The 16,464-nt window shown below is 40.0% G+C and overlaps 1 protein-coding gene across 1 annotated transcript in view; it reads right to left on the reverse strand.

Annotated features, from left to right (window-relative positions):
* Positions 1 to 16,464, reverse strand: part of TOP1 (DNA topoisomerase I) — an 86,129-nt gene that overhangs the window by 35,858 nt on the left and 33,807 nt on the right. The window contains exons 4-6 of the mRNA XM_070420972.1: positions 5,432 to 5,555; positions 3,763 to 3,818; positions 981 to 1,076 (exon numbers count right to left, since the gene is read on the reverse strand). Coding sequence (XP_070277073.1) covers positions 981 to 1,076; positions 3,763 to 3,818; positions 5,432 to 5,555 — 276 coding nt within the window. The remainder of the gene's footprint in view (positions 1 to 980; positions 1,077 to 3,762; positions 3,819 to 5,431; positions 5,556 to 16,464) is intronic.

Consider the following 16,464-nt stretch of genomic DNA (forward strand, 5'->3'; position numbering starts at 1 on the left):
AATTAACACAACTGTGACTCAATAGTTCTTACCAATAGGATTAGGACCTCTTAACTCCTCCTGGAGGCTTCCAAGGTAGGAGTGTTTGCTATTATTCTAGGCTGAGCATTCTTATCAAGAATGGGACAGAGAAAGAAGGCCAGACCAAGGCCCAATTATTATAGCCCTAGATAGAACAAAACAAACAACCATATACTACACGCAGGCCTGGGAGGGAAGTGGAATGGAGGGACATATGCATAAATGACAGCACTAGAAGATGGAAATCTGGGAACCTACAGTGCAACAATGACTGCCACAAAGTAATGACTGGCTCAAAAGGACAGAAAAGAAATTCTGTATGAATTCTGAATGAACACAAATGAGTTCACTAAATATTTCCTCCTTCTCTTCCCACCTACAACTTTCTACCATAAATCCTTTGTAGATTCCTGGAACATAATAAGCTATACAAGATCGAAAATAATGAACAGAATTTAACATCACTGATTGAATCTGAGAAAGAGGTACCTGTAAGTCTCAAATACCTGTCTTAATTCAGAGCAAAATCCTACACACGGAAACTTCACTTAGAATGTATTGACAGGAACAGATCCCAGGAGGAATTGGTTTACCAGTGAAAACTTATCTGTGATAAGTGATGATAAACCTAAATTAATTTAAATAATTTAAATATTCTTTATGAATTCTGTTTTATTTGACATTCCTACAATATGCACTCCCTTTTTAATAAGAAAAATAGAAATATATATTCTCCATTTAAGCCTCAGGTACACTACTTATTTGCTCAGCAAACCCTACTTCTCATAATTCAAACAGAAATCAGTCACCCAGTCAGTCCATTAATCACAAATTCCAAATGAGTAAAAGTCAATTAATGCAGTTTCTCTGTGTACTGCAGAGACATACATCACATTTATCCTTTAAACAACTCCTTTTTTGTTTAAAAAAACAAAAACAAAGTAATGAGATATACTCACTCATCCTCATCTCTAGGTCTCTTCAACGGCTTAATATCTTCTTTAGGAGGAGCAAAATAGCCATCATCTTCAGGTTCATCTTTAATTCGTGGTGGACTAGAGAGAAAAAAATTGTTAATGAGTGTTGGAACATCTACACATCAAGTAATCCAAAGCAGGGATAAATTACTGCACTGACAAGCAGCTAATATAAGAACAACAACATACACTTGTATCTATTATAAAGGTTTTCCATGAGCACTTTTCTCACTTAATTCTCACTTCAACCCTGTGAAGTAGATAGTATTGTCCTCACTTTACAGATGAACAGGCACATCAAGATCTGGGATCAGGACTCCTTACTCTAAGTAAGTCTTCATCTCCCCTACGTCTTAGCTGTCTTTGCCAGCATGACCCAAACCATAACAGGAACAAACTTAAACTGAATTGTTTCCTCACTTCATATGAAGGATAGACTATGTATCTGATTCTAGGAATGATTCGAACTGATCATTCTAGTGCTCCAAAACCTAATATATAGTTTTTATAAGGAAAGGAATAAAATTTTATTTCCCAAACTTGGTACCTTAAAGGTCTAAGGAAAATAACCTTAGTTACATGGGAAAACAACCAAGATGACATCACAACAAAAGAAGGGCACATGCTAAATGAGAGGCCCAGGACAAATTCAATTCATTCTAAGCCAAGTTTAGACATTTTTCAATGTCCTCCTTAGTTTTATTTACTTGACATAAAGAAGAGTGCCTTGCCTTATCTTTATTAAGATTTTGTCTTTTGAATATAAAAAGATAATTCTGTTAGACAACTATGTTGGACCAAAAAGCAGAAGGAAGAAGAGAGAAAGCCATGAAACCAACAATCACCACAGCCTTGGGATGTTCCCTGGCTTAACACATCTAATCAGAACCTCACTGCTTACAGCCAGAAGCACACAGAGCTAACTAACTTGGTACAGGGAATGGTCTCTGGACATGAAGCTTCATCTCTAAGACACCCAGGGGATAAGCTTACACAGACTCAGCTGCAAAGAAAAGTCAGGATATTCACAGGGTTTTAAGAGTAGATAATGCCACCTCCACATTACCTCAACCCCTTAAGCATACTGGATCGCCTTGCTTGCAGAAGAATTTGAATGTTTAAAGCAATTAGCTTTCCTTCCTTATTTCTGCACACTCCCCAAATGCCAGCCTTTAAAGCTGTTCCACCCAACTACAAAAGTGACTAACATAGATCCAAGAGTCCAAAATCTCCACAGGCTTTGTGCCAGAAAGAAAGAAACACTGCCATTTACCCAGCCAGTAAATGCTAGATCCTATTATCATCACAGGTGAAGTTAAAAATAATGTCTCAGAAAACTGGGTTCCATCCAGTGATTCTCTGCAGATACAAATGCAAGCAAATAAGCAGTCCAGCAAAGCGAATGCAGAGCCCACTGCCTGAAAAGGTGTGTTCCTAACCTTCTAACCCAGAAAGTCTGAAACTGAACCCAAGTTTCAAAGAATCCATTATTTTCTTAGTACGTATTAGTTTAATAAAAATCCACTCAGTCAGTTTCTTGGCAGAAAATAGCCTCCCTGTGCTCAGTCACTTTATCTAAGAAATCAGAATGCCTAGGGTAGCTTATAGTGAATTGTATTATTCAGCATTCCTAGAACAGTTATAAAACATGCCTGAAGAGGGCTCCTGTTGCTCCTAGTCTAAAGGACCTCGAGGACATGCCACAGTTTTCAAAAATGTTCTCAAACGAATTGGAAGTTCGAAGTTTCAAAGCAGCAAAACTCTCAAAACACTTTGTCCAAGTCAATAATGTTTACTTCCAACAACTCCTAGTAAATCCATTCTGATGTTTTGTGGAGGCGAATGAGAATATATGACCATAAATTTGTAGGGTTTTTTTTGGGTGTTTTTTAAAAAAATATATATTTTATTGATTTTTTACAGAGAGGAAGGGAGAGAGATAGAGAGTTAGAAATATCGATGAGAGAGAAACATCGATCAGCCGCCTCCTGCACACCTCCTACTGGGGATGTGCCCGCAACCCAGGTACATGCCCTTGACCGGAATCGAACCTGGGACCTTTGGGTCCGCAGGCCGATGCTCTATCCACTAAGCCAAACCAGTTACGGCAAATTTGTAGTTTTTTGAAGCTAGAGGGAATTCTTAGACTTATTTTAAAAAGTTGAGGTTGATAAGGAAAACAGAATCATAACAACAAAATAGCACAGGAAAAGTGACCTCTAGACTGTGCAGATTGTATTTCCAGTACTCACAACTGTACATCTACTTTTGCCACACCCTGTATCTACTCAAGTCTGCACCCATTCCTAAAATGTAGGTCAAGAAGGCATCTATATATGAACCTCAGAATACTATTAATTACTACTGATTAAGTATGGCGTTTCTTTTGGGCTGTTGAAAAGGTTCAGAAATCAGATAGTGCAATAGTGGGAAAGATGCACAACTCTGTGAATATACTAAAACCCAATAAACTATACACTTTAAAAGGGTGAGTTTTATGGTATGTAAATTATATCGCAATTTAAAAAAATTTCTTCCTGTCAACCTTCTCCACTCAAAATAACTTCTGGAAAATATCCTGGTCAGACTCACTAAAGGGCACTCTGGAAATGCTCAGAGGACTTCGGCCAAGTCCTCTCACTGCCAACTTCCTGGGAAACCTGGAGGTGGCCAGATCAGTGTGTGTTAGGTACAGGCACACTTCTGCAGCAGACACATGGGCAGCTGGCCTGCAGGGCACCCACAGGAAGCAGAGGACTCTTACCTCGAGAAGCCATTTTCCTTCTCCTTCTTTACTTTTGCATCCCCAGAGGCTCTAACCTGAAAGGTCAAACAACAGTAACTGATTAGTACCTTGAAAACTACATTTGACTCTAATAAAGAAGCCTCTCTCTTTATTAGAGAACATTTGACTTCAGTCCTTGGGGCACCCTGATCACAGATGGACTTCTTCTTTTTTTTTTTTTTTTTAAATATATTTTATTGAATTTTTACAGCGAGGAAGGGAGAGAGATAGAGAGTTAGAAACATCGATGAGAGAGAAACATCGACCAGCTGCCTCCTGCACATCTCCTACTGGGGATGTGCCCGCAACCCAGGTACATGCCCTTGACCGGAATCGAACCTGGGACCTTTCAGTCCGCAGGCCGACGCTCTATCCACTGAGCCAAACCGGTTTCGGCAGATGGACTTCTTCTTGCTGACCAGGTGAACTGAAGGTCTTCATATTTTTCTAAGACTCATTTTATACAATTCTTCAGGATAAACTGTCCAATACACTGAGAAAAGTTTCCGTGCAAAATAACAGCTTTTTACCTTTAAATTATGGCAGGGCCCCCTCCCTCAGTAAATATACTCCACCTCTCAAGGATTTGCCCTTCGCAGTGCAGAGAGGAAATAAAAAGCAAAACAAAATGAGCCTGGCCTGTGTGGCTCAGTGGTTGAACATTGACCTATGAACCAGGAGGCCATGGTTTGATTCCTGGTCAGGGCACATGCCCAGGTTGAGGGTTCCAACTCCAGGAGGGGGTATGTGGGAGGCAGCCGATCAATGATTCTTTCTCATCATTGATGTTTCTATCTCTCTTTTCCTCTCCCTTCCTCTCTGAAATAAATAAAAAAATATTTTTTAAAAAATAGTCTATTTCCTGCTTTCTCTGGTTTGGAAAAGTGTATTCACATTCCCCTTCTTCAAATTCCCATTTTCTAGACTTGTCAGAGGGGTATTTCAAAAATCTTCACACACACACACACACACACACACACACACACATACACACACACATCTCTGGAAAAATACAAAAGAATAGTTGGCATTGGGGCTGCCTCCAGAAAAGGAAAGATGGAGGCTAGTGAGCCATAGATAGAAGGGAAATGTATTTTTCACTATATTCGCTATTTCACTTGTCTGAATTTACCAAATATAAATGTTACTTTTTTAAAACCTAAAATTAAAACAATTTTTAAAAAGTCTATGCACAGCACTACTCATCTGCAGCCAGAGGAGGCCAGCTGTTTCAAGACGGCTACACTGGTTCTGCTAGAACCAAAAGTCAGCAAAGGCACCAGCATCACCACATTTTCACTCAAGAACTTTCATCCACCAGAGGACCAAGGTAGCATTAAGCCCTTCCCCCAAAACAGAATTAATTTTCCCCATGAAGGAAAACTGACATCTCCAGAACACTACATCTTCAATTTATCCACCTGCCATATAAAATAATGACCTGAATAGATATGCTATACAGTGGCAACAGACCTTGTTTTCATAGTTTAAGACTATAATGGACTCTAAAGTCTCCTGACTGAGACCTTTTCACTCAAAGGCCATGGGATCTTTCTACACAATGAAGGTACTTTCATTATCTGTTTAAAAGGTAAACAAAATGAAAAGTACATCCCATCTCTTCCTCTCTCACTGGAAAGTTGGGTACCTTTTCCTCCTTTCGTTTTTCCTTGTCTCTGTCTTTATGTTTGTCTTTATGTTTTTCTGAACTTCCATCTTTGTGCTTGGTTTTTTCCTTCTCTTTGTGTTTCTTTTCAGAATCTTTATGTTCACTGTGAAAAACAAGACACAAATGGTTAGCCCAGAGGAGGGAACAGAGAGGGTTCATTTCACAAGATAAACTCACAAGATAACTTAAGGTCATATGAACCATGGAAACTTACAATGGTTAAGTAAACAGTCCTGACAGAAGGTTCAAGTAGATGCTTTTGTCTACACGGGACTTTATTCTGATATTTTTATTTTTTCAAAAGAGCAAAGGAACCATATAGAGAAATACAGTCATTCTAAACAAACCAGGACATTTTTTTTTTACCAGTGACTAAAAATACACAGCAAGCTCCTTTGTACTTCTACAATATTCTACCAGCAAAAAACCTATAATGAAAACTTCAACTTGAGCATTCACATCTGATGTGAGGAGTAAAGACAATTCACCAAATATGCACTTGGTAGCTCTGAGCCAGACTTAAGATATATCAGATATGTAGCCAAGCCAGGGCTTTGTGCAGTGAGCAGTCCAACAAAATAGATCAGTGGTTCTCAACCTTGGCTGCACATTAGAATCGCCTGGGTATCTTGTTAAAATCCTGATTTCTGGGTCTCATCCTCCAAAAATTCTGTTTCTTTGTTACTAATGATGAGGCCCAGAAATCAGGATTTTAACAAGATTCCCAGGTGATTCTAATGTGCAGCCAAGATTGAGAATCACTGCAATAGATGTTTCCTGCTAGTTTTTACTAGAAAAAGTTAGCTACTACTAGATGGAGCTGCTTGGTCCATTCTTTACAATAAGAAAAGACGCATCTAAAAGCAAGGCATGAAAAACGTTTAAAAGCCTTGCTTTTAAAAGGGGTTGTAAACACACTGGCAGCCGTGTAGAAAGGCACTGAGCCTCTGGAAAACAAAATACGACATCACAAAGCAAGAGCCATTACAATGTCCACACCCTGACATCTAGCTCCTGGAAATTTCTCTTTGGAAAATAACATTACAAAACGATGTTTATTTTGATGCTTCCCATAACAAGAAACAAATAAAAATAAACAAACCACCAAAAAACTACATATAACCTTAGTGAGTAATAACAGGAAAAAACTGTGATATATCAAATTAGGTAGCTAATATGCTATAATTTATGAGTCCTACAAATATACATGGGAAATGTTTATGACACAAATGGAAAAAAGGGATACAGTCGTCCCTCAGTATCCAAGGGCGACTGGTTCCAGGAACACCATCTCTTCCAGGCACAGATACCAATCCTGCAGATGCTCAAGTCCCTATATTAAAGGTATAGAACAATACATACATACACATATAAAATGACTGCAACAACATAAAAAGCATGATGTGAACAAAGACAGACGGGCAAAAAGCAAAAACCACATGCTGTAGTTTAAGGTGGAAGAACACTGGATGACTGTTTTTTTCAGTGCACCAGGCAGATGATTTAGGATCCTTGCTTACATCACCAATATATTCCACAAGTTAACAAAAGGAAGTTTGAACTCAAGTGCTATGAATTGGTGGGGTTCATCCCACACACAAAACAGCTGACAGGGACAATCAGGCCTATGGGCACCTTGCCTTTCCCACCACAGACTGCATTTCCCATCTGTCACATTTAACACCTTCAGCCCAGAAAAAAAGATTTTACCAGCAATGGGCTCATTAGGTTATTTATGTTCACCCCATGAATTTTGTCCTAAAGAGATTCGGCCAGCTTACTTAGCTACACTGAAGGCCAAAAATGGATAAACAAATGATAGCATCTAGTGAGGTGAGAGCCAAAGAACCTGGGTCAGGAGAGCATCTGCTGTCACATACATTTCTGTACACAAAAGGAGCCCCAAATGGATATAGGGGGTCGAGTAATAAGGAGAAACTATGAAATCTAGCCAGAGGATATGGGGCCTAATAGAAACACACAACTACAGGATAGGGAAGATCTAGGATATGTCTGGGGGGAAAAAGTCCATTTTCCCTTGTTTATATACTATGCCCTCCTTAGGTTATTCAGAGGTGCCACATATTGAAATAACAAGTTTCCACCTGAGCAAACTTTTCTTTTGAACTCATAACAGCTGAGTCTAGTTCCTGTGTGCCTAGAGGCACATGGCAACCAAGCTTTCCCACCGGGCTTTTTATTCTCAGCATCATTATGATGTCACTCTCTATGCACTGTGCTCTCATAATCTGTTTTTACCAAAATGCAATGTTTTATCAAAAAATTTATTCTTTACTCTGTACAAAAATAGCTCTCAATTGCATAACACTCCAGCTTTAGAATGACGGGTAAAATTGCAAAGTTGCCAAAATTGCAACTGATCCACTTCAGGAGTTTACACATGATTTTAATATTATCAGCAAAATGTATGGTAATTATCACTATTCTATTCTACAGGCATTGTAGTTTTAGTTGTCTGTGTGTTTTTTTTTTTTAACATTAACTGTAGGAGATATTTATGGACATCTACACAAGTTTTTGCCTAAAAGCAAAAAATATGCAACAATTACATCCATGATATTACTGGATGAATATACTTCCCCCCACAAAGTGAAAAACTCTAAGCAAGCAATGTGCTTGGTATGTTCACATACATTGTTTCATTCAATCCTCACACACATTGTTTCATTCAATCCCTTCCAGCGGTTCTCAAACTTCTGGCCCTTTAAATACAGTTTCTCATGTTGTGACCCCCAACCATAAAATTATTTCCGTTGCTACTTCGTAACTGTAGTTTTGCTATTGTTATGAATCGTAACGTAAATATCTGATATGCAGGATGGTCTTGGGCGACCCCTGTGAAAGGGTCGTTCAACCGCCAAAGGGGTCGAGACCCACAGGTTGAGAACAGCTGCCTTAGACTGATTTAGAAACAGAGGAGCCTGGAGTTCAGTCTTATTCAAAGTTATATGTTAGAAAGAAGCAAAGTTAAGATTTAAACTCATGTTTCCATCTCCAAGTTCAGAGTGCCTCCCACTAAATCAATACCATTACATTTTCATGAAGTTAATACCTACCACTAAAGGCAGATTAGAGCAGGAGACAAATGCACAGCCAATCTGAGATATATTAAGGGCAAGACTTTATTTTTACCACCAAATAGAAACTTTCTAGAATAGAGATCTTGGATAACTGAAATGATAAAACCTTTTGAGATAGCTGCTCCTCATTTTGTCTTCCCACAAAACTATAAATGGCCAATTCAGGAATCTAAATGTAGAAACACTCTATCCTCCTTTATGTTCCACTGTTCCCCCTTGTTCTCTTCCTCAATGAAGGCATTTCTTAGAACATTACTCTATTTCACTACAAAACTGGCTTTCTGGCCTTTTGGCATTCACAGCACAGGCAATTTGTAAGTGCACACAGCCCTCCAGCTTTCAGCTTTGTTGTTCATTATCACACTGACCAGAGATAAGGGGAAAGAAGGCAACAAATGACAAGACAGTGAGACAGTATGCAGGCCACCCAGGAAAGTGAAAAAAAAAGTCAGATACTTCCTCTGCCTGCTACCCAGAGGGAAATCGATTCAGGAAATTCAAAGTCCCTGTTAGAATAGTAACCCCGTTGTAGTCATAACCAAACACAAAGACCAGAATGAAATGAAACTATCAACTTGACTTTCCAAAGGAAATTCTCTCCCAATGTTTAGATGTAAGAGAACAGGTTTGGATTTTTATATTAAGTGAACTCAGATGATTTAGGAGTAAGGACATCTTGTGGTATACAAGGCATTTCACTGGAACTGTTAGAAATTCGAGTTTGTGGAGCCCTACTAGGCCTCTTAATACAATGTTAATATATCTACTTGTCAGTTGCTGTTCCTGTCTCTATCTCCCGAAATAGAGAGGTCTGAGGTCCTACCCCTCATCCATAACCCCTACAGGGGCAGAAGTGCTGGCAAAGGGCAAACCATGGTGCCAGTGCTTCCTAGGAATCTACCTGAAGGAGCAAATGCATCTGGGAGACAAAGTCCTGTGATAGACACATGTCTAATTAGGGCTGTGCCACAGAAATTAGGAGCAGGATTTGGCCAGTGGTAGAAAATGGAGCAAATCTGGGATCAGGCCAGTGGTCGGCAAACTCATTAGTCAACAGAGCCAAATATCAACAGTACAACGAATGAAGTATCTTTTGAGAGCCAAATTTTTTTACCTTAAACTATATAGGTAGGTACATTGTTAACTTAATTAGGGTACTCCTATGCTGACCTTTGCTAAAAACGTCCTCAATCTGATTGAGGTACGTTCGCTGAGGTTGACCCTTTCCAACTCTCCCATCCACACTCGTCTTTTTTTTTTTTTTAATATATTTTATTGATTTTTTACAGAGAAGAAGGGACAGAGAGAGTTAGAAACATCGATCAGTTGCCTCCTGCACACCCCCCACTGGGGATGTGCCCGCAACCAAGGTACATGCCCTTGACCAGAATCGAACCTGGGACCTTTCAGTTCGCAGGCCGATGCTCTATCCACTGAGCCAAACCAGTTAGGGCCACACTCATCTTGATTGGCTCACTCAACTCGTGCATGAATCGTGCATGCCTCCCCCACGCAGTGTATCCCGCGGCCTGCCTGCCGCTGTGTCTCCCGCCGCCTGACCGACTGACACCCCCACTTCCGAACCAGTTCTTCAAAATAGACTCGCCCAGGCAGAAAACCGATTTCTGCGCATGGGCCACGAAGTTTCAATCGCACTGTATGTGCGCGCCCGCACGTGGTATTTTGTGGAAGAGCCACACTCAAGGGGCCAAAGAGCCGCATGTGGCTCGAGAGCCGCGGTTTGCCAACCACTGAGTTAGGTCAACTCATCATCACTCAGGATTTCCTAGCATGTACCTCTTTTCCAAAATGTTTAGAACTAACTTGGCTTTTATGGTGGCTTAAAGAGCAGCACCTTTCCCACTGATAGATGATGGAAATTTAGACCAGTGCAGGAGTTCATGTGTTGACTGCCTGTTTTAAGAGATGTTACTCTTGCCTTTATACTGATCCACTACTTTTACATATACAATGTCAAACTCACTAAATACCACTGAAGGCTACAAATACCAGCCAGTTCAGAGGCTGTAGAACAGATGTTGGAGAAATTGAAGAAACTTCACAGCAGGGATAAATAAGAAAAATAAACTGGAAGAAAGGCTTAAAACTGGTCATAGTATGGAACCAAAAGATTTGAAGAACATGTATTTTAAAAAATGAATTTAGACTGAGATACACTGAAGGTCAAAGCACTGACGGTAGCTAATATTTCAGAACCTTTGTTATGGTCACACTTTGGGATGAAATAGGAACTTCATCATCAGCAACTCTGAATGAGAAAACACCCAATTAGTGGCTATGCACACATGCTGACTCCTTGGGGCTCAAGGCTCATGTCTGTCTGAGGATAAGATCCACTACACCAGCAGAGTCTGGATAAGCAGAAGTCAATGCCAAAGAGAACAAATGGCAAGAGTCAAAGCCACCTCTCCAAGAGTGTTCATGCCAGTCTTAGGCTTCAATTAGCTAAATTCCACTAAGGAAAAAGTAACCTACACTATTTTTAAAGTGACAACAGTGAAATCTTTGTCTGTGACCCTTGCTGGAGCTGAGCAGACAAGTTTGACCAGGGTTATTACTCTTAGGCACTCGGGCAGAAGATGGAAGGGAGATGCATTTATTTTCCTTCTGCCCCGGGATAGCATTTGCTATCTCTTCAGAAAACAAAACAAAAAGCCCGTGTGTGATATTCTGGGACGCTAGGATGTTGGCTATGGGAAACCATTTAAATCTGTTAAAGAAAACAAACAAACAAAAAAACACCCCAATCTGTCCTCTATCGTCAATAAAAGTATTTAACAGATACTTGAATACCACTAAGTGCCTGGCACTCTTCTAAGCAATTTAATTCCCATAAAAAGACTGAGATAAGTTCTAGTATCTCCATTTTACAGATGTGGAAACTGAGACATGGCAGGTAAGGTTAAGTAACTCACCCAAGGAGACATATCTAAGGTGAGATAAGTAGGATTTAAACTTAGGCAGTGTGGCTCCAGAGTGGACAGCTGTGTTACAATACTTCCCAAATAAAGCAAAAACGCAGCACTGCTAGCCTTAGCCGGTTTGGCTCAGTGGATAGAGCGTTGGCCTGTGGACTGAAAGGTCCTGGGTTCAATTCCGGCTAAGGGCATGTAACTAGGTTGCAGGCTCAATTCCTGGCCCTGGTTAGGGTGCGTGTGAGTGGCAACCAATCAATGTGTCTCTCTCACATCGATATTTCTCTCTCTGTCTCTCCCTTTCCCTTCCACCCTCCCTTCCACTTTCTCTAAAAATCAATGGAAAAATATCAAGTGAGGCAAACAAACAAAAAAATGAGGCACTGCTAGGGGGCAGAAGGAGCCTCTTTATCTTCTGACAGGACTTAGCCACTAATGGCTAAGGGTAGGCACTCATCTCAGCTACCTGACTGCTCAAGGCAGCAAATCCTTCACTGCAGGTCAATAGAATCCCGGTGGATTTCTAAAGGAGAGCTGAGAGCTGAGAGAGAGAGAGCTTCAAGGCTGTGAAAGGAGGAAATACATAGCCCCTTGAAAGCAGACAATTAAAGCTTAAATGTTTGCTAAATAAAAATTCTAGGTAAATTAAGTTGTTGCCTTGGGGGGGAAAAACACAACAGCAGTTTCTGAAAGACTCTTCAGAATTAAAGATTTCTTAATGCTTATCACTAAATGCTCAAAATCACGAGAATTATTGGAACTTTGAGTTGAATGGAATCTCAGAAATTATTTAATTCTTTGTTTGCAGGCCAGAAAGGATAAAGGGATGTGCCAAGCCAATACATACATTCAACTTCCATTTCTCCCCTATCTCTAAGTTCCTTACCTCTATTAATAGGGTAAACAGCCACCCAGTTATCCAAACTAGGAGCCATTTTTCTTAGACCCCTCATGCCATTTGTGGCTAAATTCTTTATCTCCCTTTCTCAACTATTTTCAGTGGCCTCTTGTTCCCTTTAGAATCAAGTCCCGAACTTTTTTTTTTTAATGTCCCAACTTCTTGCCCCAAGTCACTTTTATAGCCTCATTTTCTACCATTCCATCATGTTAATCCAGGCACCCACCCAACTGGAGTCTTCTCAGAGCAAAATATATTACACAATGCTTCCATGTTTTGTTCATGCTTTTCTTATTGTCTGAAATGCCCCTCTTTCTAGCCATCACCTTTCTTTGTCAAGATTTTAACCATCTTGCCCTGGCCGGTTTGGCTCAGTGGATACAGCGTCAGCCTGCGGACTGAAGGGTCCCAGGTTTGATTCTGACCAAGGGCACATGCCCAGGTTTCGGGCTCAATCCCCAGGAGGGGGTGTGCAGGAGGCGGCCAATCAATGATTCTCTCTCATCATTGATTCTTCTATCTCTCTCCCTCTCCTTCTCTCTCTCTCTCTCTCTCTCTCTCTCTCTATATATATATATATATATATAAAAGATTTTAACCATCTTTCAATGACTAACTCAAATGCTGTTTCCACCATGAAATCTTTAATAAGTTAGATTCAACTAACAAAATTGACAGCTCCAATATATCTCATTGATACTCACCAGGCTTTGTGGCAATCATCACTGTCATCACCACCACCACCACCACCACCATCATTTCAATTGTTTAGTACGTTATAACAAACTCGAAAACATGACTGGGCCAGTAATGCTCTCAACACTTGACCAAAATGGAAAATGAGACCCGGAAGTTAAGTGGCGTGGATTAGGACACACAGCTGGTAAATGTGAGGCACACAGGTTAGTAAATGGGAGAACCTGGCCTTGAGTTCTACTTTAGTGTGCTTTTCACTACATCACATTAATTCCCATGTGAATGGTGGTGATGTACTCAGTTTCCTCATTTCTAAAGTACCCAACCCTCTTCTCTACCCACCTATGTTAATTGTTCATTTCCCCCAGACAGGTTGATGATACAGGGACATGCAGATAAATAAAAGGCTTCAGCAAACAGCTCACCAAAAAAACCCAAAAAACAGGAGTAAACATCTCTTTTTAAATTTGATTACCTTCAGCCCGGCCAGTGTGGTTCGGTGGTTGAGCTTCGAATTATAGACCAGGAGGTCACAGTTTGATTCCCGGTCAGGGCACGTGCCCGGTTTCGGGCTCCATCCCCAGTGAGGGGTGTGCAGGAGGCAGCCAATCAATAATTCTCTGTCATCACTGATGTTTCTCTCTCTCTCTCCGTCTCCCTTCCTCTCTGAAATCAATAAAAAAATATATTTTTTAAAAATTTTGATTACCTTCTGAAAAATTTCCCTAATCTGAAATTCCACTAATACAATTGCTTAATTCCAGTACATCTTCCTAAGATCCTACATTCTCTTAATTCTACTTCAAGTAGGATCTGGAACTGAAAGGAAAGCAGAACCCAAAGCATCCTTACTCTCAAATGTCTCTCACACTGACTGTATGGATCAGCAAGGCCAACATGGCGGGAAAAGCACTTGTTTACTATTTCACAGCAGTGCTTTTCTGTCTTCCCTGGCTTTCCAAAATTTGTCACTTCAGCCTAAGTGTCGGGTTAAAAACTGGCAAGAGAGGCACACAGTCAAAAGCCAGCAGGAAGATATTCCTAGAAGTGGTATTACTGGGTCAAATGGCAGTTCCATTTTAAAATTTTTGAGGAAATGCTATACTGTTTTCCACAGTGGCTGCACCAGTCTGCATTCCCACCAGCAGTGGAGGGTTCCTTTTTCTCCTCATCCTCTCCAGCACTTGTCATTTGTTGATTTGATGATACCCATTCTGACAGGTGTGAGGTGGTACCTCATTGTCGTTTTGATTTGCATCTCTCAGATAATTAGTGACTTTGAGTATGTTTTCATGTGTCTCTTGGCTTTCTGAGTGTCCTCTTTTGAAAAGAGGCTATTTAGGTCCTTTACCCATTTTTTGATTGGATTGTTTATTTTCCTTTTGTTGAGTTGTAAGAGTTCCCTGTAAATGTTGGAGATTAAACCCTTATCGGAGATAACATTGGCAAATATGTTCTCCCATGCAGTGGGCTTTCTTGTTGTTTTGTTGATGGTTTCTTTTGCTGTGCATAAGCTTTTTATTTTGATGTAATCCCATTTGTTTATTTTCTCCTTAGTCTCTATTGCCCTAGGACAGGGGTCCTCAAACTTTTTAAACAGGGGGCCAGTTCACTGTCCCTCAGACCGTTGGAGGGTCGGACTATAGTTTAAAAAAAAACTATGAACAAATTCCTATGCACACTGCACATATCTTATTTTGAAGTAAAAAACCAAAACAGGAACAAATACAATATTTGTACTTGCATGTGGCCCGCAGGCCATAGTTTGAGGACCCCTGCCCTAGGATCTATGTCTGTAAAGATATTGCTACAACATATGTCTGCAATTTTGTTGCCTATGGAGTCTTGTAGGATTTTTATGATTTCCCGTCTTATATTCAAGTCCTTTAGCCATTTTGAATTTGTTTTTGTGTGTGGTGTTAAGTTGGTGATTTGGTTTCATTTTTTTGCATGTATCTGACCAAATTTCCCAGCACCATTTATTAAAGAGGCTGTTTTGACTCCATTGTATGCTCTTGCCTCCTCTGTCGAATATTAATTGAGTATAATGGCTTGGGTCAATTTTGGGGCCACTATTCTCTTCCATTGGTCTATATGTCTGTTCTTGTGCCAGTACCAGGCAGTTTTGAGAACCGTGGCATGGTAATATAGTTTGATGTCTGGTATTGTGATCCCTCCAACTTTGTTCTTCTTTCTTAGGATAGCTGTGGCTATTTGGGGTCTTTTTTTATTCCAGATGAATTTTTGGAGAGTTTGTTCTATATCTTTGAAATATGCCATTGGTATTTTAATAGGTATTGCATTGAAGCTATAGATTGCTTTGGGTAGTATGGACATTATAATGATGTTGATTCTACCAATCAATGAACATGGTATGTTCTTCCATTTGTTTATGTCTTCCTCTATCTCTTTTTTCAATGTCCTGTAATTTTCCAAGTACAGGTCTTTTACGTCCTTGGTTAAGTTTATTCCTAGGTATCTTAATTTTTTTGGTGCAATGGTAAATGGGATTGTTTTTTTCATTTCTCTTTCTGTGAGTTCATTATTGGTGTATAAAAAGGCCATAGATTTCTGGGTGTTAATTTTGTATCCTGCTATATTGCCAAATTCATCTCAGAAAGGATATATGCACCCCTATGTTCATAGCAGCACAATTTACAATAGCCAAGATTTGGAAACAGCCTAAATGCCCATCAACAGATGAGTGGATTAGAAAACTATGGTACATCTACACAATGGAATACTACGCTGCTATAAAAAAAAGAAGGAATTCTTACCATTTGCAGCAGCATGGATAGAACTGGAGAGCATTATGCTAAGTGAAATAAGCCAGGAAGTGAAAGAAAACCACCACATGATCTCACTCATTTATGGATAATAAAGAACATTATAACCTGATGAACAAAATGATAGATACAGAGGCAGAGAAGCATTGAACAGACTGTCAAATTACAGTGGGAAGGCTGGGGAGTGTTGGGGGTGGGGGGGGTAGGTAAGAAATCAACTGAAGGACTTGTATGCATGCATATAAGCATAACTAATGGACACAAGACACTGGGGGGGGGGGCGGAGAGGCCGGGGGAAGGTCAATTGGGGGGAAAAAAAGGAGACATATGTACTACTATCTATAAAACTTTAAACAAAATAAAATAAAATAAATAAAAAATAAACCAACAGGAAGAATCTTGTTTTTCACATATGTGATAGCCTTTATTTTCTAATACCACCATCCATTCCCCAATTGCCTTAAAAAAAAAAAAATAGTTTCAAATGGCAAGAATTCCTTCTTTCTTACAGCAGCATGAGTGGGGCGGGGGGCAGGAGTAGGGGGGTAATAAGGACACATATGTAATACCTTACTCAATAAAGAAAAAAATAGTT

The sequence above is a fragment of the Myotis yumanensis genome, unplaced genomic scaffold (assembly GCF_028538775.1).
Source record: "Myotis yumanensis isolate MYYU_CA2020_CCGP unplaced genomic scaffold, mMyoYum1.0.hap1 SCAF_7, whole genome shotgun sequence".
NCBI lineage: Eukaryota > Metazoa > Chordata > Mammalia > Chiroptera > Vespertilionidae > Myotis > Myotis yumanensis.